At 39.7% G+C, this 25,624-nt stretch overlaps 1 protein-coding gene across 3 annotated transcripts in view; it reads right to left on the bottom strand.

The window, feature by feature from the left end:
• STARD13 (StAR related lipid transfer domain containing 13) overlaps positions 1-25,624 on the bottom strand; it is a 215,078-nt gene that overhangs the window by 140,985 nt on the left and 48,469 nt on the right. The window contains exon 1 of one of the 3 annotated variants that reach the window (XM_045567735.1): positions 20,829-21,117. The exons of 1 other annotated variant lie outside the window; for it this stretch is intronic. In XM_045567735.1, the coding sequence (XP_045423691.1) occupies positions 20,829-20,997 (169 nt within the window). In that variant the 5' untranslated portion in view covers positions 20,998-21,117. Of the gene's footprint in view, positions 1-20,828; positions 21,118-25,624 lie in introns of those variants that run through there. One more of the 3 variants, XM_045567737.1, reaches the window with a different exon arrangement.

The following is a 25,624-nucleotide window of genomic DNA, read 5'->3' as shown; positions in this document are numbered from 1 at the left end:
TGCCTGTAACTATTCATGCAGTCACAACAAAAGAATTAGTGCAATGCAGCTAGCTCACATGGAATGTCACCCAGGCATTCTCTTCACATCAGGGGCAAAACCACATTGCGTGATGCTTTTAGTTGTAGCGTTCAAATGAAGCAGCTAGGCGCCAGCCACATGCCAACAAGAATGACAGAAACCCAGCCTCATTGAATGAGTCAAACATCTCTTGTAGCTGTTATAAACTACATTTGCAAATTCTTTGACCCTCTGCCTATCGAGTGGTGGGTCAATGTCCCCTCCCCTTGAACCTGGGCAGACCTTTATGACTATGCTGACTAATAGCATACAGAAAAAGTGACACTGTGGAAACCTCCAAAGCTAGGTCATAAAAAGGTGTGCACTTTAGCCTTGCTCACTCTTGGAACACAGTCCGTGCGGGGAGGAAGGAAGCCTGAGCCACCACGTGGAGAGCACACGTGTAGATGTGCCAGCTGGCGCCTCTGCTGAGGTCCCAACTGACAGGCAGCACCCACTGCCAGTCAGGCCAGTGCAGGAAGCTTCAGATGACCCCAGAGCCCAGTCTCTGAGATATCCACAGCGTTTGGGTCTTTCCAGCTCAAGTCACAGTCATCATGGAACAGAGACAAGCCATCTCCACTGTGTCTTTTCCAAATTCCTGACCCACAGAATCCATGATCATAATAACATGGTTGTTTGATCCAACTAAATTTGGGGTGGTTTGTCACATAGCAACAGTAATGGAACACACCTCCATGAAGTTCAACCACTAAATGCCCAAAGAATGTCCTCCCTGGGGAATGTGGATCCCGTAGGATTAGCTCAGCCGGAGGTGACATTAGAAACAGTCAGGGAAGGAGTCTGTTCCTGGCACAGTGAGAAGCTTAGGATCACACATTTCACCAGTGGTGTACAGAGGTCGATCTTGACACACAGGAGTTGCGGAGGTTGTAATTTCTTCCATGCCACCCACATGCAGAGCAGCTTGGGCAACAGGAAAGAGGGAGTTACTTACATTTACATATAAATATTGAACAAGATAACTAAGTGTGAGCCTTGAAAGAAGAATGCTCCTGTAGGAAGCTGTGGACATTCAGGATCTGGTTATTGGGTCAGGAGCAGCCTGCTCTGGAGAATATCCTGGCATTGACACAGAGGCTGGGCATTGACCTCTAGTTCTTGTTTGTTGGGAGAGGTCACCGGAACAAGTATGGCCATATGAGGGAAATGGTGCAAGTTGCTTTCCAAACAGGAGTTAAGAGACTACAGTGCATTGAGACAATAGCAGAACGTGTAGAGGGGGCCTAAGGAGCACAAATCATTCAGTATCGTTTGTGCATTTTCCGAGTAAGCCAATTTTCCGACCCGCTCCTTGAAGCACACAAACTGTGTTCCCTAAGGGCTCTTATAGTCACCTCATTTAATTTTAACTTGCAGCTAGATTCGGAATGTGAACTACAATTCAGGCAGAAAAGTAAAACTTTATATTAATAGCTCTTATAAAATACTATGTGAGTATTTTTTATTCAGTATCAGTGGGGTACCAGCCTAAGGCAAACATGTGTGATTTCATACTTCATAAAATATTTAAACATCTTTAAATTACTTCTGGAAGAACTCACATTTAAAAATCTCTTTCTTGATAAAATGCTAACTGGCCGCTTAAGAATTTGGTATAAACAACAAGAACAGGTATCCTACAGGGACATTTGTTTACTGAGTTTCTTTACAAATTAATCTTGTGGTTTATAGCTATTTCAGACAAGTTGGACCAATTTAACTAGTGTTTTGGTTTATTCACATTTCTAAGATCAGGCACTAAATTATATTTGTATCTGGACACATTTTATTCTTAGAAAAGCCATTTTCTTGAAATATGAAATAATTCAAGCTAATTTGTAATGTTTAGGGGTTTAAAGTTCAAATCTGCTTGCCATACATATTAAATTCATCTAATGTTAGTATTTGATTTTATTTGTTCCTCATCAATAGGTTTTTTAATCATGCCTAAAGCAAGAAGAAAATGCATAAAGTTCCAGTGAAACTTGTTGTAAAGTGACCCAGACCTTACTGAGTATTACTGATAACAAATCACTGAATAGGTGTCTTGAAGTAGAATGAAAACCTCAAGTAGAAGGCATAGCAGTAAACTCAAATTAATGCATTCTTATCATGGTGAGTGGGGAGAAAGCTTGAAGAGATAAGTTAGGAATTGGAAACATTAAAATTTTATAAAGCACAGAAATATTTTCCATTCTAAAATTGACGGAGCTATATCCTGTATCAATAATTTCTTTATCGCCATAGTTAAGATTCTCATCCTTCATGACATTTTTGGAGTAGTCATTGTAACTATAGCAGCAGCAGCAGCAGCAGCAACAACACCTTTCAGGAGAAGGCTTGAGCTGTGCAAGAACAGAGACTTAGCATCACATAGCCCTCGGTTCAATGCCTGGCTCTGCTAGTGGAGTTTAATTTGAGCAAGTTACTTTAACCTCTCTGGGCATCAATATCTTAGTCTTTAAAATGGGAACATCAACGGCCTTTACTAATTTTGAGGATTGAATGAGATAATTATTTATCATGTTTAGACAGGGCCTGTACAAAACAAATGCTCACTAACTATTAGCTATCTCTCTACATTCAGTCTGACCACTTCAAACCCATGTCCATCTATTCATCTTTCTAAACGACTGTTTCTGTCCTATTACTGCCCTACTCAAAAGCCCTCAGTAGCTCTGCATTACTTATCAAATACATTTCAAACTCACTGCAATCTGGCCTCAAACATTTTTTCTAACCTTATAAACTATATTTTCTACAGCCCGTACATTTCACTGAATTTGGATCATATTCTTAATGACTCAGATCACACTTTTCCACTCATTCTGTTGTCCTGCTTAGGATAACTCCCTGTGATTTTTGCCCAGGGGAAACACAGTTGCTTCCTGTAGCTCAGGCCTAATGTTCTTCCCTCTTTACCTTACTGCTCTGCTGACTGTATATACTTTTGAGGGTCTGTTTTGATAGCCTGTTAGTCGCTGAATCATATACTCCCTTGAGTTGTCAATATTTACAATAGTTGATATGTCATATCAAACTTAATTGTAATCTCCTTGAGGGCAGTGATCATGGTCCATACAATTTTTGCATCATACATACCAGCAAAGATCTTGCACACAATCAACTTTGAACAAACAAATATTTGTTGAGATATTAACTAGTCCATGTTCTCCACTAGTATAGTTGATGCAGAACAAAGTGATCTTTGTTTCTAAGAGGTAGCCTCTATTAAATTATTTGTGCTAATTATTGCTATGTTCCTGAAGTTGATTTCATGAGAAATTCGCCACTATCCTATCCTAATCCTTCCAGGGGGAACACAACTCAAGTGCAACAGTGTGAGCACAGGGGTAAACTCCCTGTAGATGATGAGCCATGATTTTTCAAGGACAATATGATTTTCACAGAAGGGAGAGGGCTCCCTGTCCCTGGAATGGAACCCTGTTATTTGAATTCTAAGGAAGACACATGGCAAATTAACAGGGCAAAAACTGATGAAGCCTTAATCTCAAGATTCCCTGGGCAGCCAGGAAGAATCCCTCCCCTGCCACCCCCCCCCAGTAATACCAGGCATGGTCTGACAAAGGGATAGAAGCTGAAGCAACTGAACAACAAAACACTAAAACACCAACAGCAGCAACAACAACACACCAACAGTTACAGCTAGAACTCAGACCTTTCCACTGTGCCTCTACTCTCCCTACAAGAGTGCCCACCGCCACACCTGCAGCCACACCTGCAGCCACACCTGCAGCACTCTGTGCAACCTGTGTAAGGGCCACCCATTAACCTGTGGTGTGGATTGTGGTGTGGATTGTGTTTTCACATATTATCATATCCTGAGGACCTAAGAGCACCTGGTGCAGAGTAGGTATTTAATAAATGATTTTGTGAGCAAGGAGTGAATGAATGACTATATTCCTCCACATAGAAGTGGAAAGACAATAAACGCACTTCGTTTTCTGCAAGCCAGCAGAGTGGGTTACAACAAATTCAAGATTCAATGTTTTGAGTTTAGCAAAACATAGTAAACACAGAAGACTTAAAAGGCTGTCTTTGAAAAAAAGCCAGGGGGATGCTGGGCTTTGAAGACACATTGTCCCCATTGCTTGTGCTGTCTCTTTCCTTCTGGGCTTCAGAGCAGACTGCAAACTTGAGGGTGGGGTGGAAGGTGCTACAGCAGACTTACTCTGGGCTTGTCTCACCACATCTTGTAAGAGGAGTTAGGAGGTTGCATTATTAGCTCCCAATTAACCGTACTGCTAAGGCAATTGTTTGAAAGATTAGTGCTTCATTTGGGGAAGTTAGACTTGAAATACTAAGAGTAGACATCATCGAAGGTTAGACATGCTTCCATCAACTTCATGCCAGTGTCGAAGTTCACACACAGGACTTACAGAGGTTGGTCTCATTAGTTTAAGAACTAAAAATATTATCTATTATACCAAGAGCTTGATAGCTGTCTGCTCTCAAAGGTAAGTCCATTTGATTCGAAAACTCTTTGTTTAAAATTGCATAGTTTCTAAGCTGTTGTACTTTTTCTCTTCTGAGGATACTTTAAAAACTCTATATTCAGTTCCACTGTGATTGTGGCTCTTTCGTAGTTTCCACTTTATATAAAATCCAAGCTTGGGTATTTTTATCTTCCCCACAGGTAGTTAATCCCTAGCAGAATGGGCTGCGTTGCTGGTTGTTAGTATATCCTTTTCATTTTCATTTTACAGTAACACACACTGAGCCCCGAGTAAGTGCCAGGCTCTTTGGTAAGCTCTTTGCACATGTGATGGCACTTTATTCTCGTAACAAATTCAGGCAGTGGACCTTGTTATTATTATTATTATTCTCATTTTAAATGAGTAAAAGGCTTACAGAGTCACGAAACTTGCTCAAGATCCTCAAGATCGCACAGCTAATGAGTGCTGGAACTAGGATTTGAACCCAGGTCCAGATAACACCAAAGGCTTGCTTGTAAGCAATGCACATTGCATCTACAAATTACAAGTTTCGGAAAAGGTAACAGCCTCCCAGAGCCAAAGAAAAAAATGCCTGAAAGATTCTTTCTCTGATAAATCAAAAGATCTGAAGGCTTTATAACTCCCATGTCAGATTATTAACATCAATCACAAAACATAGTAATTTATTTAAATGGCTGTTCGCTGAGCAGAGCCAGCTATAAACAAGAAATGTGTTCTGCTAAGCCAAGGGTTGCAGGGAAACTTAAAGGCATCAAGTATCTGTGCGGAGGTGGAGAGAAGTTAGGCTCACCCTCATGTGCAAGGAAGAAGTCAGTGATGTCTAAGTTCTTGTTGGGGTGAAAGGTTTCAGCAAGCCATTCCATGAGTTTAGCTACTTCTCTGCCACACAGACTCCTTCCCTCATCATCATTCACATCCCCTTCAAGTTCCACATCACTCAGTGTACCCCACCTTTCCAGATAATAATCAAATGTACGTACAGGGTGCTTAACACATTTCAAAGACTTTTGCACAAGTCTCAGCTTAGTAACTGCCCTTTCTCCTAAAAACTACTATTATTGGCATGCTCAAATATTTAAAGCAAACAAAATAATATTCATATCAAAACTATCAAACAAAACCCAAACACTTTAAGGGAAATGTTTATAAAGTTTCTTGTAACCTTTCACCTTAATTTCCTAAGACTTTCCAGCCCAGGTTGTGCGGGGCTGGATAGAAGGAGAGCACAGGGCATGTCCTTCCTTCATCAGATGACCTGAGTGGTGTTACATCGGGTTCCTTTAGTTCCTCAGAGGCAGACAGCACACTGCCACCACGGTGAGCACTTGCAGGCCTCCAGCTAGACAGCCTCACCAGGCAATCCCGCCTACAAGTGGCCGTCCACCAGAAATCTTAGCCTTAGGCAGTAAGCTCCTTTTACATTTGGAAATTCACAACTCTGAAAGTATATGACTTATGACACTTTGACTTGTCAAGGTCCCTGAATCTATGGCACAATGTCTTTTACTTTAAAAGGTTTTATTCTGCTCCTGGATAAGGGAAACTATTTATTAAAAGTGAAACACTATTTATTAGCTGAGCTAAAACACACAAAAGTAAAATTCTTGACGCCTCAGAATGGAAGAAAAATAAGAAGGAAACCTAGAGCTTCAAATGACCCTGATTAATTTATACAGATTCACTCATAGTACATCAAGTACACAAAAAGAAGACTTAAAATGAAGCTAAGAATCAGGCCGGGCACAGTGGCTCACGCCTGTAATCCTAGCACTCTGGGAAGCTGAGGCAGGAGGATTGCTTGAGGTCAGGAGTTCTAGACCAGCTCAAGCAAGAGTGAGAGCCCCATCTCTACAAAAAATAGAAATATTAGCCAGGAATGGTGGCAGGAGCTTGTAGTCCCAGCTACTTGGGATGCTGAGGCAGGAGGATTGCTTAAGCCCAGGAGCCCAGTTGCAGGGAGCTATGATGACACCACTGTACCCTAGACAGGGTAACAGAGTGAGACTGTATCTCAAAAATAAAATAACATAACATAATATAACATAATAAAATAAAATAAAATAAAATAAAATAAAATAAAATAAAATGAAATAAAGCTAAGAATTAGTAGATAACATCTACAGTCACCAGGTGAGGACAAAGGTGTTCTAGAATCCAGGCCTCCTGTCTCCCAGTCCCCTGACCTTGCCATGCAGATTAGGTCTCTCTTCCTACTGGAAACTGACTATTCTACTTAATGATCACATTATTCTTTTGTTTTCAAGATTCATTTTCCTTCCCTGCAGAAATTTTAAAGCTGCATGCAATTCATGAGTCTGGTTGTCTTATCCACACAGTTTAGGCTGCTTGCACTGGAGAAGCAGTGCTATTTATAGTATAGGTTGTCTCTGGAAACCCTATTATTGGAGAAAACCTCAAATCACATGCAATCAAGCACCCCCAAATTAACCTTTTCTCCTTAAAAATTCCCTTCCCTGAGCACTCGCACAAGCACAGTCAGTTCATAAATCTCTTTATGTAAATAGCAGTCATGAAGCAAGGGAGGAGGTCTGTTTATTATTTTTGATCCTGTTTTGCTTCTGGCAAAATTTCACAAACAGCAGAAGTTGGCAGAACATTGATATTTTCTTCTGACTGGCTACTGTTCTCTAGCTACAAATGCAGAGTACAACTGAGACCATTTCGGTTTGTAGGCCTCAGCTGTGACTGAGGTCAGAACTGTGAAATCCGAGGGAAAAGATCTCCACTCAGGACTTCTCTCTCATGGACCTCCCTTGCTCTACTGGGCTGTTGAGTTCCAGATCCACGGGCCAGAGAATGACACAGGTCTGACCTGATTCCTACCTCGCTCCTCACCTTCCTGTCTGAAAAGATCCGCTGTGAAGTCACACAGCCCCTGAGCTCTGTGAGCCCCAGGAGCCCTAGGAAAACTTGGGGGAGGATAGGCCCTCCACTTCTAGCAATTTCTAGGAAGTAGGGCAGCATTTTGAAGGGTTGAAGTAGGGAAAGGAGGTTGGGGGTGGAAAAATCTGTCCTTTCTCTCTATGATGCCTGTTCCTACATAACCATGCTGGCTCCCAGCCTTTGGCAAGGAATCCTGCTGCCATGACATTTACTTTGGATAAAGAGCAGCCAGCTCTCAAGAGGGCAGTGGGAGGGCAGTTAGTATAGGGTGGTCATGCAGCCTTGCTGCTGGCCTTGGTGACACAATGAGGTCCTCCAACAACTTGAGAGGTTGGTGGGGGAGGAAGGACCAACCAGGTTTACAATAAGGAAAAACAAAAAACAAAACCTTCTCTGGTTCCAAGTAAACATGTCTACCTATAATTATGAGGATGATGGGGTTGCACAGTCATGAATAACGTGGGCTCCCAGACCATCCAGACTTGAGTTTAAAGCCCACCTCTGCCACCCACTTGCGTTACAACTTTGGGAAAGTTTATTTAACTCTCAGAGAATTTGTTTACTCATCTAGAAAATGAACACAGTAAGACCTCCTTACTATGTTTATTTTCCAGATGACTAAACCTAACTCTTATGTCTTCATGAAAATTAAAGGAAAGAACAATACATGTAGTGCTGAAAATAGTCCCTGGTACATCACAGTGAGCTGTCAATAGAAGCAGCTAGATGATGAGTATCCCTTATCTGAAATGCTTGGGACCAGAGGTGTTTTGCATTGGGAATTTTTTTGAGGGGGTTGGAATATTTGCCTTATACCAGTTGAGCATCCTTAATCCAAAACTCCAAAATCAGAAGTGCTCCAATGAGCATTTCCTTTTAGAACCATGTCAGTGCTTGAAAAGGTTCAGACTTTGGAGCATTTTGGATTTGGAATTTTCCAGTTAGGGATGCTCAACTGGTTAAGTATATTCTTACTATATTTTAAATTTTGTAAATGTTTCAAAAGCTAAAGATTGTGGTGTAAAATATAAAAGTCAAATGACCAATCCCAGATGTGAGTATTTCATCTAAGTATATATAAATATTAATAAACTCTGCTGACAACTTGTCTCTCCATGACAAACCCCAAGTCTTTTCACTTGGGTGACCCAGTGGAAATGTCCTTCCATAGCCCAGAGGCGTGGCTCGCCCAGGCCTCTGGGTGCAGCTGCACAGACTCAAGCAGCCTGAAGAAAGCGTGACTGACAGTTAATGAGCTGAAAAGAACTTGTCTCAACCCAACATCATTCCTGGCATTATGGAACAAAGCAATAAACCTCACAGAATAGAAGCTGCAGTGTCCGGGGCCAGCTCTGCTAAGGTAACCAAAGACGGAGAGGAGACAAAATTGACAGGAGAAACGTCATGCGAAACAAATAGAAATATAATGGCTTCGGCAGAAATACAATTAAAAAGTGGGAGGAGAGGAAGTAATTTTACTCTAAATGCAGTGGAGGGGGGACTGGACTCTGAAACAATCTCTATTCTGCCAGTTAATGTTTTACAACTGCACCTGCTTGCTGCCAAATTTCCTTATTATATCCAGGGAGTCTATACTTACCATAGAGCCCACTCGGATAAATGTGTTTTTCCACACCACAAAATTCTGCTCCAAAAAAATGATTTAGGAAAATGAAATTAGAAACTTTTCAAAGTAGGAAAACTTGCCTATGCATTTGTCAGGTCTCTGAAAGACAGATATTGGAGAACAAAGCTTCCTAATCCAAGATTGCAATACCATTTTACACATATCTTCAAAAAGATAATGCATGTGGAACTGCACCACAAACTGTCACATACTATACCAAGGAAGGAATTAATATTATAATAGCTTTTCAAAGTTTACAAGATGCCATATGCAGACATCAAGTAGTTCATCCTACAAAACAAGGCTTTTACAAGGCTCCAGATTAACATTTAAGTTATGATGTGTAAGACTGTACTAACTGATGTTTCTATTCTTTGTGAAGGACCTCTTAAATACAGGGAGACCTAAGAGTATATGTAATCCAGAAAATAAATAGAGCAAAAGAATCCATAATGTTTTATTTGTCAAGATTTTACTCCATTCAACTCTAAGAGCAAATTTCAGCAAAGAATAATGATCATATTTGTATGCAGTCTTTCATAGCTGAATGATTGAATAAAAATGAAGAATATTCCTTAATTCAAAGGAATGAAATCCTTAGAGGAAATGGACAATTAAAGTTTCTTAAATAACTTGAATTAGTATCAGAAACAGAGAACTAAGTTGTCAATTGGGCATTAGAAAGTTTATATACACATTTTACAGCATTTTTTTCCTGTTTACTTCTTTACATAAAGACATATAAAACTGAAAAGTTTCTAAAAAATTAACAGAAATCTCAAAGTTAACATCAATGTAGAAAATCACAATAATTTGGGAGTTCAGATTTTTTTTTCAGATGTGCTCTTATTCTTTCATTCATTTTCTTTCAATGTGTGATTATCTTTTCTCAGTATCCTCTGAAAACAGGAAGATACTATCTACCTTCAAGGGATGTCATGAGTATTGAACAAGAGGAAAACGTGGAAGCAACTAGCACAATGCCTGGTAAGCATGTGTGCACCATAGAAGTTAGTTCCCCTTATGTTTTTTGATGTAACAAATAAAATTGGAAAGAAAACATTTGGTAGATGTCATGGGCTGAATTGTGCCACTCTGAAATTCATGTGTTGAAGTCCCAACCCCCAATACCTTAGAGTGTGACTGTATTTGGAGACAGGGCCTGTAAAGAGGCAATTAAGATAAAATGAGGTCATATGGGTGGCCTCTAATCTAATATGACTGGTGTCTTTATGAGAAGAGACCAGGACGCAGGCATACATAGAAGGAAGATGACATGAGGGCCTTCTGCAAGCCAAGGAGAGAGACCTAAGGAGGAACCAACCGTGCAGACACCTGTTCTGGGACCTTCAGCCTCCAAAACTGTGAAAAGACACATGTCTGTGGTTTAAGCCATCCAGCCTGTGGTACTTTGTTACGGCAGCCCCAACGGACTAATATAGTCACTGACAGCATTAGCATGTTCTATAATTATATAGTTATTAATATCTTCCATGATTAGTGTAGTGCTAGCCTTTGCTCAATTGGCTTTTCAGAATGTCAGTTACAGATCGATCCATTTACACCTCACGTCATGGATGAGGAGATTTAGGTCTGGAAGACTTAGGTGACTTATCCAAGGTCATACCAAATCCAGGTTCAGTGCCCTTCCCACTGTATCTGCTGTCATCACTGGAGAAGCAAAAGCGGATTTTGGATTGCTTTTAAAGAGTTCACTGTTAAACAAATATTTAGGTTCTAAGAAATACAACTTAAACCTAAATGTCCCATCTAATAAGGCCCCATCTATTACTGGTTAAGAACACTTGCCTCGGGCCTGTTCCCACCCCTCCATCCCCACTCTAATGTAAAGCACAGCCCCTCTCCTCCAGCCGCCCTGCCCTCTCTCAGCTTTGGAGTTTACCACCTGGTAATGCCCAGAGCAAGGAACACTTCCTGCCAAGAACTGTTTCTTTTACTGCCGGAAGGCAAGGATCAACATGCTTTGCTATTTATCTGTAGGATCTAAAACTTGACCCAAACCCACCATTTCAGGACAGTTCAGGGCAACCAACAGAGTAACTGCTATCCATGGGATACCACAATTGGGAAAGACAATGGTTTTCATTATAGTTTAAGATATATACCTCTTCTGTTTCAAATTTTGTGATGGACACATTTTAAGAATACACCAGAGGTGTGGCATTATGTATGTCTGCCTTAGTAAACACGGTATAAAGTACATAAGTTACTCTTCCTTTGATGATACAGTACTTTGAAAAGTCATATGTACGTGGATGTTTAACATATATTTTTCTTATATTGAGCACTTAGCATGTGCCAGGCACTGTGCTCTGTGTACAGTTATATTCTCTCATTTAATTCTTGCAATAGCTCTGAGATAGTTGCTATTATCAGTGCCATTTTGCCCACAGGGGAACAACAGCTTAGACACATTAAGTAACTTGCCCAAGTTCACTCTGCAGGGAAGATGTAGAGCTAGAGTTCAAATTCAAGCACCATGACTCCAAAGCCCTCTAACTGTTCCAAGTTGTAGGTGTAGAAAGTTTGAAGTTTGGGTTGAATGGACAGTGTCCCTTGGACATTCTTTAGCCCAGGGGGCTATTTGTAAAAGAGAAGAAAGTGTTTCTTGAAATTTAACCAACATGTTTCAATTATTTGCCCCTAAGAACAATACAAGTTTCAATATCCCGCCAACACACTAACTCTTGGAAGACTGGCACAGGGGAAGGCAGGAAGCAGATACCCATCTCTCTGCACCCATGTCATGAGCCATTACAGGCAACCCCAGTGGATTGGCTGTTCCAGCCAGTGACAACACGTAAATATTCAAATGTGGAATTGTGTCCCACTCAGTGTTGGGACCAACAGATGAGCAAAGTCAGTGGAATTCCTTTGCAGCCTTCTTTAAGACATCCTGTATAACTGATTTCCCTTCTTCCTGCCAAGTTCTTTTCCTCCTGCTTCTAGGAAGCCAGTAATAAAAATATCTAAGCAGCTTTGTCTGCCTTAGGTCTTCCACCTAAAAGCACAGCAGGGGGAGTGGAATACTAAGGATGAGGATCAGAATTTTCAGGGAAGGGAATTAGCAGTCCTTCCTACCCAAGAGAGATCAATTGCGCAAATGAAGGCTGTTTGATGACTAAGAGCTTGGTTTTACACAAACCCAGACGATACGGGCCTTGCAATGGATTTCATGCTCTATTTCGAGAAATGCATTTAATGGTAAATGTGTTGTGTCTCTCAAAGCATCTGGGGGAGATTCTTTAAATTTCTCTATTAAGAACTCTATTTGGGTGGGAATCATTGGAATATCATTAATATCATTAACTGGCAATTCTTATGTCTTACAGTAATTTTAAATAGTATAAATAATTTCAGGATAGTAAAACTGTAAGAAGAAAATATGATTTTATGACTATATATACTTTTTTCCAGTATGTCATTTGATGAATAAAAATGTATGTGCGATGCTGCTGTTCACTTATAGAGATTGAATGCTAATCACAGGTTCTTGCCATCCATATGTATGATTTTCAAAACTAAGCAGGAGGAGGAGAGTTGGAATTCAGGAAGAAAATGCCTACTTCAAAATACTGACATGTAAATTGGGTACTTGGCGACTGCCAAGTTGCTTTATATTCCCTCTACACTGTTGCACCGTTGTGTTTTATCAGGCTGTTAGAGCGGCAAAACGACACACGTCATTTGTATTTTAGTCATTCTGCCTCTGTCAGACCTTTAAAATTGTCAGGATTCCTACGCCTTGTGAAGGAAGTCATTTGGCAGTCTAGTCAGACATTTTAGATTTATTTCTACTGATTTCCTTTTGCTAACAGCATGAGCATACTCTGTAATTTTAAAGTTATTTTTCATGTCCTCCATCGAAATTCCTTTATATCCTAAGCTTCTCCAAAAAGAGAGAGAGAGAGAGAATTCATGTCTTTTCAAACAATAGTATATAAATTTTCATGCTACTCGCTCCTGCCCTGGATGGCACCATGACAGGATGATTGCTGTGGTCCCCTGTGACTTCACAACAGGGTGGTTTGGGCTAGACGGTAGGATGAATTCCCCATGTATTCTGTTGTAGCTCTTTGATATTTTGTGAATGTCTCTCAAAAACCTTCATTCACAATGCAAATGCTAATGTGTTACCTCTTTGCCAGCAGGAGGAAAAATATCTTAAGAATATATGTGCAGGCTTCCTGGAAATTGATAAGTTGCTTATACAAACTAAGTCAAACAAATTTTACTAATTAAAATTATCTGCATAATTTTACTTCATTCACTTCATTCTGCCATACTGGGAGAGACTTTATATAATTTTTGCACCATGAAGCCAGAAATTGACTCCCAGTCACCCACCAATGCTTGATATTCAGTGAGTCCATATCCCAAATCACCTACAGCAAGAGAGAATTTAAGACTCCTGAAGAGTTTCCTGCTTCTCTCCTGTGGGGCAGTGATTCCACCTCCCAGCAGTAATGGAATATCCTGAATCGGCTGCAGTAATGTCAGACTCCTTCTGACCTCACCCAGGATTTCAGCTATATCATAGGTTAGACAAAGCCAGAGCTAAAAAGCAATAATTTATTTCTTCTGGTCCAACAGTACCTATGTATCAGTAGACTTGTCTGAGTTATTTGGGGACTGGTTGTATTCTTGATGTTAGTTACAATTATTAACTCTGTCCATGCACTAACTCCTTCAGTTTTTTGCCCAACAAATGTGCAGGAGCTTCCTAATCAGGTTAGAATCTTTTTTTGGTTGTTAGTGTTCATAAAAAGATGTCCATCTTGCCTTTACCCGGTTGATTTTTAAAGTATATGAAGCTGGTCTTCTTTGAAAACATAGAATACTTGCAATGTCACTCTCCAAAGTACAACTTCAAACTATTGACTGCCCAATCCATGCATGAAATATATTCAAAGACAAATTATCTGAATGAACCACAGGCCATACACTCTCTTAAATCAGCATTTCCAAAATGTGTTCCCCAGGGAACACTGGTTTTGCAAGATATCACTTCCTGGTGTCTAGTAAAAAGTGGTTTCTTGATAAAATATACCAGTTTAAACAAAGTTAAACTATTTTTTGCAGGATTTCTCTGAGCTTTTCTTAAGTGTGAAATTCCAAGAAGGGAAAGAAGATGTAGCATTTCTAAAAATTACTTAACCGTAGAAACCGTAGAAACATTTTTTTCCCTTGAATGTCTATCTGATGGGACTAGTGCTCTGTAGAGAAGACTTTGAGAAATTGTCTCTAGGTAGTCTCACTGGTATCTGTAGATTAAGACAGAGCATCAGGGGACTGCACACCTGAATGCACTCCACCCCCAAATATTTTTAATGGGCTATCATTTGTTGTGATGCCTCCACTTCTACTTGGGGGATAAGAAATAATCAAATGAGACTCGCTACTGAATTTACAGTAGGAATTGTTTGAAGGCACCATCCAGTGTAGCTTGTAGTGTTCCCTTTATGAGATTTGTATGAGAAATTGCTCTCATATGTCAAGTTTCTGGGAGAAAATTCTCCCAAATATCGATTCCCAGGAAAAGCTTGGCTGGTATGTTTTTATCTTATAGACATGGTAAATCATCCGTTGGCGACATTTTCCTCTTTGCTTAGATCAGGGAACAGCTCCAGTCAAATTTGCAGCCCATGTTTAATAATTACTCAGGGCCTCATATTTTATATTCCTACTTTTATATTATTAATTAACCAACATTTTTCTTTTCATCAGATTTCTATTTTTATAATCTTGAGTTGTATATTCTTCCCTAAACTACCTCAAATCCTTTTGGTAAAGAGGTAGAAGGTAAATTAATATATGATATATTTACCCCTGCCAAAATCGTGTTCTCATTGCCCCTGGGGAGACAGCAAACTATTTTCATATGATCCTTATTTCATTCAAATATCTGGTATGTGGTTCATGGTGGGTTCTCATTCCTTCTTGTATCTCCTTCAACAGTCTCGCCACTGTGTTTTCATAGCTAATTAAACACAGAGACAGTGTGTAGCCTCGTTAATGACCTGTCTCCATTAAATCCCCACCTACCTATTTCTCTTTATATAAGAGGTTTACCAAAACCTACTTATCATTTGCTCTCTTATTAAACTTGTTTTGGGTCATCAATTGATACTGCTAAGACCACCAGTGGTGATGTTTTTGCTATCTTGAACTTCTCTGTATCCACGATTAATTTGCTAAAGAAATGAGGAAACTTGCATTATAAGAGTTGATGACCATCCAGAATTTACTAAGAATTAAAGCACTGATGATGAGAGGAGAAGGTATAAGAAAAATGAATCTCTATTCACCTACTCTACAGTCACAGAATCCAAATTTGGCAACTGCCTGCATCTGGAGTGTGTAAGCTATAAAGCAATGACATGTAGGCACTGAACTCACAATTTGGTTAAAGTGAAAAACTCTCAAGTTGTACATGTTTACAAGCATATTGCCCCTTTGCTAATTTCCTTCTAGCATTTCTTGACTGCTCACAATTTTACTATGCAATAATTTGCAAAATGCTATTCAAAGTTAGTTAACTTAATTCACTGAGCAGATTTTCCTGTAACTTTGGTTAAACAGTATCCTTTCTGTGCGGGCCCTTCCATCACCATTATGGAATAAAAAGAGGCTCTGATTCATAAAATGTGAATTTATGACAGTTGCCACTCTTTTCTCTTTTTTTATACATAACTTGAGCAATACATGACTGATGCATTCTCAGCCTGCTTTCTGTGTTCCATCTGTCTTTTAGTCAGTGCATTCACCCTCCGGTTTTGAAAGTAGTCGGGTAAGAAAGTACTAAACATAGACAAAGGGCAATTCCAAAAGAACAAATGATTGTTTAATTTATGTTGATGCTACCCAGTTGGTGGGGTCTCATCCACCAGGGACGGGTGATGTTCACCACTTAGGCTGGGCAAATTCCCAAGATGCCAATTGACAGAGTCATGAGAGAGAATATATTACTCATGCCCACTCGCATTCCCTGGGGACAAAAAGAAAAAAGGCAATATATTCCACTTGAGTTGAATTCAGCTCAGGTGCTATACCTATTGAAAAATAGTCTCAGATAAAAAGTCAATGAAAATGACAGTCCAACTTTCAATCCTTTCCCTAGCAGTACAATTTTTTACATCCTACATTTTAAAGACAGAAAGTGCTTATTGTGAAAACAGAACACACACACACACACACACACACACACACACACACACACACACACGGGCATTCTCCAGTCCCTTCAGTTCTTGCTATTGGCCAGGCATCACCACAACTCCACTTTGCAAGCCCGGGCTCCTGAGAAAGGAGGGTATTTCCAAGCTTCTTTATAGTTCTATAGACATTTAAGTAGCCCACAAGACTGGACTTCCTATCATCTCTATTAAATTGATAATGAGAGCATTACAGAGATATTAAAGAAGCATGTCCAGGTATGTGTGAACGATGTCATAAGGAAAACGTAAATAAGAATTGTCTTTTTCTTAAGGTGATACCTATGATCGCAGAATCCTAGGCCTTTCAAGATGATGGGACTTCAGAGATCTTTAATCCAAATCCTTTATTTTATGGAAAAAAAAAAGGTCCAGAGAAGTTGTGACTTCCCCCAAATCACAGAACAAATTAGTGGCAGACATAGAACAAAAACCTGATTTCCACTTTACCATTTCCTTGACAAACTATAGAAAACTTATAAGACATTGATTTATTTCACATAATAAAGCTGCTCTATTTCCTTTTCGGGTTCTATTATATTAGGTATAAGTTTCCCTGCTGTCTACACTCTTGTTCAAGGAGTTACTGACTTAACTACGGAGAGAATTCGAGAACTTGGGAATGAGAATAAAGCAAGCAATTATAATCTAGCCATTTCATTTTATCATCAAGAAAACAAGGCCTACTGAAGTTCTAGAATGTGACACTATAAAGAAATGAGGGAGTGTCACTGAGCCTGGTTCACTGTCTCCTTTTCCTGGTTCAGTGGACTTTACTGAAATCTAGGCCATCTCATTCTGCTACCTAAGCACTTAAAATAAAATAAAAAGTTTAATAGTATGATAAATTCTTTCTAAAAGTAAGTAATCACATTTATATATCTGCTTAGATTTGGGTTTTCCAAATTGTGTGTGTGTAGACTTTAAAGACGGTGCATCTGTACCCAATAAGTCATAACCATCAAATAATGATATAGAAATCCAAGTCTCCCACTTCACACTCATTAGGAAGGCTACTGATAATATCAAAAAAAACCAGAAGTGTGGTATAGACATATCATGAAATATTATCCAGCCTTAAAAAGGAAGGAAATTCTGTCATATGCTACATGAATGAACCTCAAGGACATTGTGCAAAGTGAAATAAGCCAGTCACATAAAAACTGAACAATTCCACTTACTTGAGGTACTCAGAGTAGGCAAATTCATAGAGACAGAAAGTAGATTGGTGGTGGCCAGAGGCTGAGAGAAGGGAAGGAATGAGGAATTGTCATTTAATGGGTTTTGCAATTTTGCAAGAAGAGAGGAGTTTTGGAGATGGGTGGTATGATGGTTGCACATTATGAATTATGAGTGTATTTAATACCACTCAGCTGTACACTTAAAAAGGTTAAGATGGCAAATTTAATATTATATATATTTTACCACAATAAAAAAAAAACTGGGGGAAAAAACCCAATTCTCCCTTCTCTTGGCCTAACATGGTATTGCTCCACCCCCAGCATCCTCTCTGCTCTCCACTCCCAAGTGCCTGCCAGTGAGGGAAATAAGGACCATTATTATTTCCATTCTCTCTCTCTACAACAATTTCCCTATTGATTCAAGCAAGAATGTGGGGTAGGGATTATGGGCAGTATGACTTACAATAAACTTTCACTCTGTAAAACAACACCCTCTTTTAAACATCTCCCCTTTTTTTAACTGGACTTAAACTCCAGAACTAAAAAACAGGCTAGGGAAATGATGCATGTATGTTTTGGAGTATACCCTAAGATGAGCAAGTTTAGATTCATCTTGGGTTTGGGTAATTAATTCTGATCCTGTGCATCATCAAAGATTCCTTTATTTCTCCTTGTTTTTCCTCCCCATGAGTGTGTCTGTTGTTGAATCATGTCCATGACATTCAATGATTATCTCACTATAATGAGGTCAGTGGGGAGCAACTTACTCTGTCTGCACTGTCCCCAACAGCCATGAGAAATTACGATGCCTCAAATTATATTAACATAATGCTAACTCTTCCTTGAAAGATCTAAAGAGACTAACGCAAACAATTTCACTGATGTGGCTGTCATTTCAAGATATTAGTATGTAAAATATGAAAATAATATTGTTATTAATTTTATATGCACTTGATGAACTTTAATTGAATGATTAAAAGCTGTTAGTAAAATAACTTGGCATCTTGTGCTATTGTGTACTAACTGATCAAGGAGCATAAAACACTAGAGAAATATAACCTCACAGGAAATCCCATAACCAGTGACCAATTCTAATTCTGTAATAGTGGTTCATTGCTGTATCCTGAGTAGAAAAGGCTAAAAAGTCCTTGGTATATTATATAATCCCAAACTCAATCATAGGTTCAGTACTTCAGCACCCATTATAAAACCTAAAAAATAGTCTAGTATATTACAGAGCATGGGCTCTAGACCTGTATTCAAATACCAGCTCCAACTATGTGACCTTGGACAAGTTACTGGAACTCTATGTACCTCTGTTTTCTCATCTTTAAAACAGATATAATAATAGAACTTAATTATAAAGATTTTTTAGAGGAAAAATAAACTGTAATTTACACAGAGCTCTCAGAACAGTGTCTGATACATTATAAATGCTCAGTCCACATTCTCTACTATTACGGTAAACCAATCTTCTAATATAGAAAACCAATAAAATCATTTTGCATCTGCTTTCTCATTGCCTTACTACACAGTTATATGATATTAATAAATAATGATTTCTGAATCACTGGACTATTAGAATTCTTTCTTGCTTCCCTATGGCCTTAATGATCACTTTTAAGTTTTAGGCCTTCACTGGCTTCAAACATTCTATTGCCTACTATAAAAAGGTGGGAAATGCTCAAATTTTCTAGTTAAATAAAATGAAACACAGACCTAGAGTATTCATATGTCTGTGTGAGAGGGAACTTTCAATGAATGACGAATGTGTCCATAGCTTCAAATCTCTAGTGAAAAAATAACCCTCATTGCAAAAAGAATATACATAATTTTTAATGAAATAAATTATTGTTAAATACATCTAAAGAAGTTTGCAAAGCAATTTCAACTAGTTCTATGCAATATTTCTAATGTGACATGCACTTTATAAGCATGCTGAGGAACATTTACAGATTGTAGATGATAGACCATCATCAAAGAGTTATTAAGCCCCTATGTCCGTAAGAATGATAGCATCTGGTAAAGCAATATTGTCAGAAATTTCTAAAACTAAAATGGAGGTGGTTTTTATTCTGAGCCTAATGTATTTTTAAATCAAGTCACAGGGAAATGATTACTTTTGTTTCTATTCAATCAAGACCTGCACACAGAGTTTATGGAATGACATAATATCCTTCCTGAAATCAGACTGGTATGTAGGACCAGTATCCTTTACACATAACTAGTTCCTGAACCTTTACAAACAAATCCTAATTTCCAAGGAAACAATCTCATCAAATGCCGCTCACTAGAATACATATTGTTCTTTTTGCAAACATTACAATAAGATTTTCACGATTACAAATCCCAACTTCCCCTCTAAAATTCAATATACTCTTAAGCTCATTTATTTAAGTGGAAGCTGTATTTTTATAATGGCTCTAGAAATTCTTTGTAAACTCATGTCATACCAGTGATAATAATTTAGCTGTTTTTTCAGTTCAGGAGAGGGGTGGTCATTAACTGATTACAGATATGTACATGTTAGGAGCTTCTTAGAAATGTTCATCTTTCTACTTTCCATGGACCTATCCTATAAGGAGACGTTTTAAAACTTTTTTTGGAGAAAGGTAAGTTTTAGTAATTTCCAGCCTTCCATGCTTGTATTTTGGGGGGGCTGACAATAAAAAGAACATCTATAAGCTTATAATCAATAGTCTCTGCTCTTTGGCTTAGGAAACTAGTGTTTTATGCACAGGTCACAGAATTTATATTGAGGTGAACAAACACATTTTTCTTTTACCAGAAAAGTAATATCAACAAATCAGTGGCAACTACTGACATAAACATACAAACAGGAAGAGAATATGATTCTAGCTGTCAGCCCGATGGCCTTAAGAATAGAATTCTTTCCTCTCATTACAAAGGATGTTCTAAATACTCTGGGCAAGGTAGGGTGGATATGAGTCCCCCACCCTCTCCCTAATGAAATAAACAAGTGTCCATGTTCTAAATATGACAGTGCGAGGAACCTGCTGAAAAGCTCCTAAAAGACACACTGAGTAAGCCTTTCTCATGCGCTCTGTAGACACACGTAAGTTTTGTAATTTATGAATCACTGTCCCACCGTGAAGTTTTCTGTGCACTTTATGTTGAGTTATGTGGCAGCTAAGGGCTGTCACTGTTTGTTTAAAAACGACAGCCTAAAGTTATTTTTCAAAGTTACGTGTCACGTGGCATAGAAATCCATACATTGTAAAGTGAAAACAATCATTTTTCAAAAACTGAGTTAGCATGAAATAGAGCCAACAGAAATCAGAATGAGCAAACCGCCTTCCACTGCCGGCCGGCAACTCACCTTGTTGAATTTTAGTCACTAGCTGGTGGCGTGCTAGAATCCGGCTCATCCTGTAAGGAGAGCGTCTTGCAGTCTGATCAAATCGCAAGTACATCTCCTGGCCCTCAGGTGTCATGGAATTTAGATAGTAGCAGCCTGAAGCTGGGGTCCTGGGCACCTGCCTGAACATCCCGGCAGATTTCCTACTGCCACCTCAGTCTGCCCGTGGCTGTTTCCGTCTGTCCCCAGCCTCAGTCAAAGAGCAAGGCACCAACCCCAGGAGAGACCAGGCGATTTTTAAAAAGAAAAAGGAGTGCCAAAGCCACAACTCCGAATTCCAACCCCCGGGGCCCTCACATGACCTCGGAGAGCCAATCAGAGGAAGAGGGAGAAATGGGACCGTTCACAGTCAGCTCCAAGCCCCAGGGAGAGGCAGCGCCGGCAGCCGCGAGCCCCACACAATGCTGAAAGCAAACGCAAGTATTTGACGTGCCTCAGAGCTGACCAGGCACCCAAAGCAGCACTGACTAAAAGAGTTAAAAAAGAGAGAGGGAAGAGAAAAGTCAGGAGAAGCAAAACAAGCCCCGGGCATAGGAAACCTTTCAGGCTGTAAAAGTTAAGAGAAAGTTCCTTCACTTTCTTTTTGCAGCCAGGTAAGAAATGGACGGTGATAAATGTCTTAAATAAAAAGGCTACTTCGAACAAGCATTTACAGCTGAGTATAAACTACCACCCTTCAGTAAGAAGCAATGAATCCAATAAAAGCTTTTCCAGTGAAAAATAAACATCAAGTGTTTTAACACCAGGAGTAAATAAATACAGCTCAGACACCTGACCCTCATGTGATAGGAGGTGAGGGCTCTTACAGATAAGACTCGGAGAGGCAAAGGACACGAGTGTTATTTATTAAGCGTCCATGCCTCTTTAATTTTTCTACTCCCCCAATTTTTAAATCACCAAGAAGCAAAATTCTTCCCAAGTACATATCCTATTTAAGACACTGCCAAGACTCACTGCAGAAGCTGCAAAGATTCTTGCAAATATACTGTCATCCACCTGCTAAGCATCAATAGAGAAGTCAGACAAAAGCTTGTTACACAGGACCATATATGAAAGGTCCTTAAATAAGGCATAAACACCATGCTAGGTGAGCACTATTATTTTTGACTCAGGTGATGATTGCAGGCCAGATAAAAAAAGAGACATTTGTGTAGGGTTTAAAAAAACGGGGTTGGGGGAATTCTGAGAGGCAGAGGCTTGGGAGGCTTTGCAGGAGAATCTGTGCCCCCATGTGCAGATAGGGAACTAGAGTGTGTGTTTAAGGAAACTGCTAGTAACTCAATTTGGTCATATCTTAGTATACATATGGGAGTCATTAAGATTTTTTTCCAGAGTTTTCCCCTTTAATATTGTTTGATGTGAAGAGAAAAAAAGTCCATAGAAAACATGTTACCGAATTCTGAGCCTGGGGCTGAATGAATAAAGTTCTTTGATAAAAAAGCATATGGCCAAGTTGCTTTTACATTTCGCTGACTCAAACTGAAACATTGCCTGGCTGGAGATTTATAGTCCTAATAATAAGAAATTATTTCTAAATTAGTTCCAAATTAAAAGTCTAACAGAACTTAAATTAGGACCCCAATTGTTGTTACTACAGCTCTGTACTGGTGTTCAGCTTAATACCTTTCCCTGCGTGAATTTTTGCTGGCCCAATTCTGAGAAGCAGCTCAACTTTTGTAACTGTCCCACTGTGTAAATAAACAAGTTAAAGATCTCTAGGGCCTGGTGCTAGAACACACTCCCTCATGGCAATCGTCAGCCTCTTCTGATGACTACGCAAGAGTCACCAAGTGTTAGTTTTCAAGTTGGCATCATAGCAGAAAAGGAAAAGAAGTTCTTGCTGGACCATACTGTGCACTTTCCATTCTTATTTAGGAGTTGGGCAGAAGATTTTCTGTTCCACGGGATTCCTTGTGGAAGGTGAAAGACATCTAAGATCTAGTGACTTGGCAAAAGCACAGACATGAACAGAGAAAGGTTTAGCACTATATGGCAATGTTAGATGCCTGCAAGGTCTGTTGGCCTGGCTTAGAGTCAGCACTGGTTGCCATCTGACCGAGGTGCCTATGTCAGCCACTTTGTGCACATGCTCTTGGTCTGATGGTCCGATATTGGGGGTATCCCTGTCGTAAACCTCTTGTTCAAGCCAGATACTTGGCAGTTACCACTTTTTTGTTGTTGTTAAAAAGTAATAGGAGAAGGATGGAAGGAGAAAAAAGAGAGAAACATGGAATTTGGGAACATCGGACATGTTCTGGGAAACCAAGCAAAGGTGAAGAAAAGTCAGGAAATAATATGTAGCTGTTTCACAGCTCTGAACTGCACTTAAAGAAAGACTGGCCATTCCCAATGCCAACCTTGCAGCTCATTGCTAACCTGGCTACATTTTAGAAAGAAATGGAATGATTCTTCCTGAAAAACACTGCAGTTTATCAGGGACAGGTTACTAGGGGGGAAAAAAACTTACATTGCCTCCTTTTTTGCATAATAATAAATGTGTTGAAAATCCTAGGGTGTCTTGTTCTAAAAATATCATGATCAGAAATATGTATTCTTTGACATATAAGCAAATGCAACAACATGAGACATAATTTCATAGGAGACTGGCCATGAAAAACAGGAATTGAACTTAAGAAAAGAAAGGAATTTATATTCCCTGATTAAAAGAAAGACAACTTAGAATAAAGCCTAATTTAAAAAAAAAAAAATCAGTCAGTATTTTGATGAAGTCATCTTGGAAGGATAATGTTTCAAGAACTTGGTCTTCCTTATGCACATATAAGGCCCTACAGCTTTATTTTATGGTTCAAATAGTATCTATAAATCCGTGCACCTGCTCACCATATTTTTGCCATTTTATATTTCCAAAGTACTGTTTAAAGCGGATAGGTAACATTATTTTCTCATTAGCATGTCATTAGTACCTTGTTTTATGCTAATGTATTGCCATTGCTATGAAACCCATACTCTTTCAACGAATCCTTTTTTTGATCATTTAGTCCCAGTGCTAGAAGAATTACCACTGTGGTGGGCAGTTATACTCTACTAGAAGCAAGAAACTGCTGGTTATCTCTCTGGGCCTGTCCCCTCTGCATGCCCTTGAGAGCTGGTCCCATTCACTGGGGAGGGAGTGAGGTCCTGAGGAATCAGAGAGAAGGAGAGAGTGCCAGAAACACAAGTGCATCTTCCAAGGCTGATGATGTATTTCTTCCTTTCTAATTCCTTTAAAAATCAGGAAAATGGACAGCACTCATTTTTAGTTTTCACCTCCTTTTTCTCTGTCCTAATCTGGTCATCAAGAGCCCTCTTCGCTCAGACTGTCTCAGAGATGGAATAAACAGATGACTATTTTGAACCAAAGAGAATAAAAAAGAAAAGAAAGTAAAGGGGAAAGGAGCACCTACTGTGTGCCAGGCCTGACGCTATTTACATTTCATGTTTTTAACTGATCTCCACAGCAACCTTTTGAGGCATCTGATTTTATGTAAAGGAGACTAAGACTCGTGGAGATGAAGCCATGGCCCAGGTCATATAGCAAGCATACCACCACAGTGTATCTCCAAGCTGATGATATTCTAGTTCTTTCCACTATCACACATCAGGGACAGGAAAAACTGCAGCACTGAAAAGGCAAAGGGGAGAGCATTTTGGAAGAATAGACTGAGAATCATCTAATTCTATTTAATTATGTGTGACACTGGAATATCTAAATGGAGATAGGGGTATAAGATGGCTAAAATCCCATGGTGATTTGGTCTGGTGTCTTAAGGTAAGAAGGACAGAGCCCAGAGCCATTAGTGAATCAAGGAGAGCCTGGGATCTCTTAGGAGTGACCCATAGCTGAGGACTAGAGACACGCTCCCCAATCCTAACCTGAAGAAGCAGCTCACCTTGACCTCCCTTTGACAACTCTTCTTTTGTGGGGTAGCTTGTTGGTCTTGTGCTTTCTGCTCTTCTTCAAGGCTAACTCAGCAGGAGCCTTGCCTTTTCCATGGCATTTCTTCTCCATCCAAACACTCCAAATACAGTCAAAACTCAGAAATTTGACCTCTAAACAAAATTGTTGTATTTAAGATTTTCAAGTCTTTTGATAGATGATCTCAGATCAGCACTCACTGGAATCTTGTGTACTCCAGGCAGAAAGCTAAGGAGTGCTTTTACAGAAGCCAGGAATGGCTCGCTGTGCGTACCTCAGTCTGCTGCTGCTTCTACTCCTTCACACACATTCCAGCCTCCTCGTCAGTCTGTTCAGAGGAAGCCGTGGCAGTTCTGCCAAGTTGGAAAATGTTTGAGATACAAGTGGCAGGCAGAAAAATGCAGAACTGACTTGGAGGGCTGCTTTTGAAATTACGTGAACCCAAAGGTTGTGGGTCGATGTCAAAGCCTCACTGTGGGCTCTGAAGCTCGGTTTTTGAGGATTTTCACCAACTGATTTGTGATGTGTGTGCCCAACTCTGTGCCAATAAGTCCTTCCAGTCTGCACACACCGCATGCCCAGTGCCCAGTGCAGGGAAGCCAGAGATACCACACAGACTGGATCTTCTTCTCATCAGCTTCCCCAGCCTATGGCTCCAATTTGGAGTCCAGATCCTGCCGCAAAGACTTGTGAGTGGTCATAGATTTCTTGTATTTTGTCTCTCAGCCCTCCCTACTGTCTTTGGTGATTTTCCCATCTATGGGCCTCCTGAGGCACATGCTCTGCTCTCAAGCCCTGGGGACCCAACCATCAGCTCCAACCCATATGGCCAGCAGCCTGG

The sequence above is a fragment of the Lemur catta genome, chromosome 13, assembly GCF_020740605.2.
Source record: "Lemur catta isolate mLemCat1 chromosome 13, mLemCat1.pri, whole genome shotgun sequence".
Taxonomy (NCBI): Eukaryota; Metazoa; Chordata; class Mammalia; order Primates; family Lemuridae; genus Lemur; species Lemur catta.
Note: the sequence above shows the minus strand (reverse complement) of the source record. Positions and strands in the feature narration are given on the sequence as shown.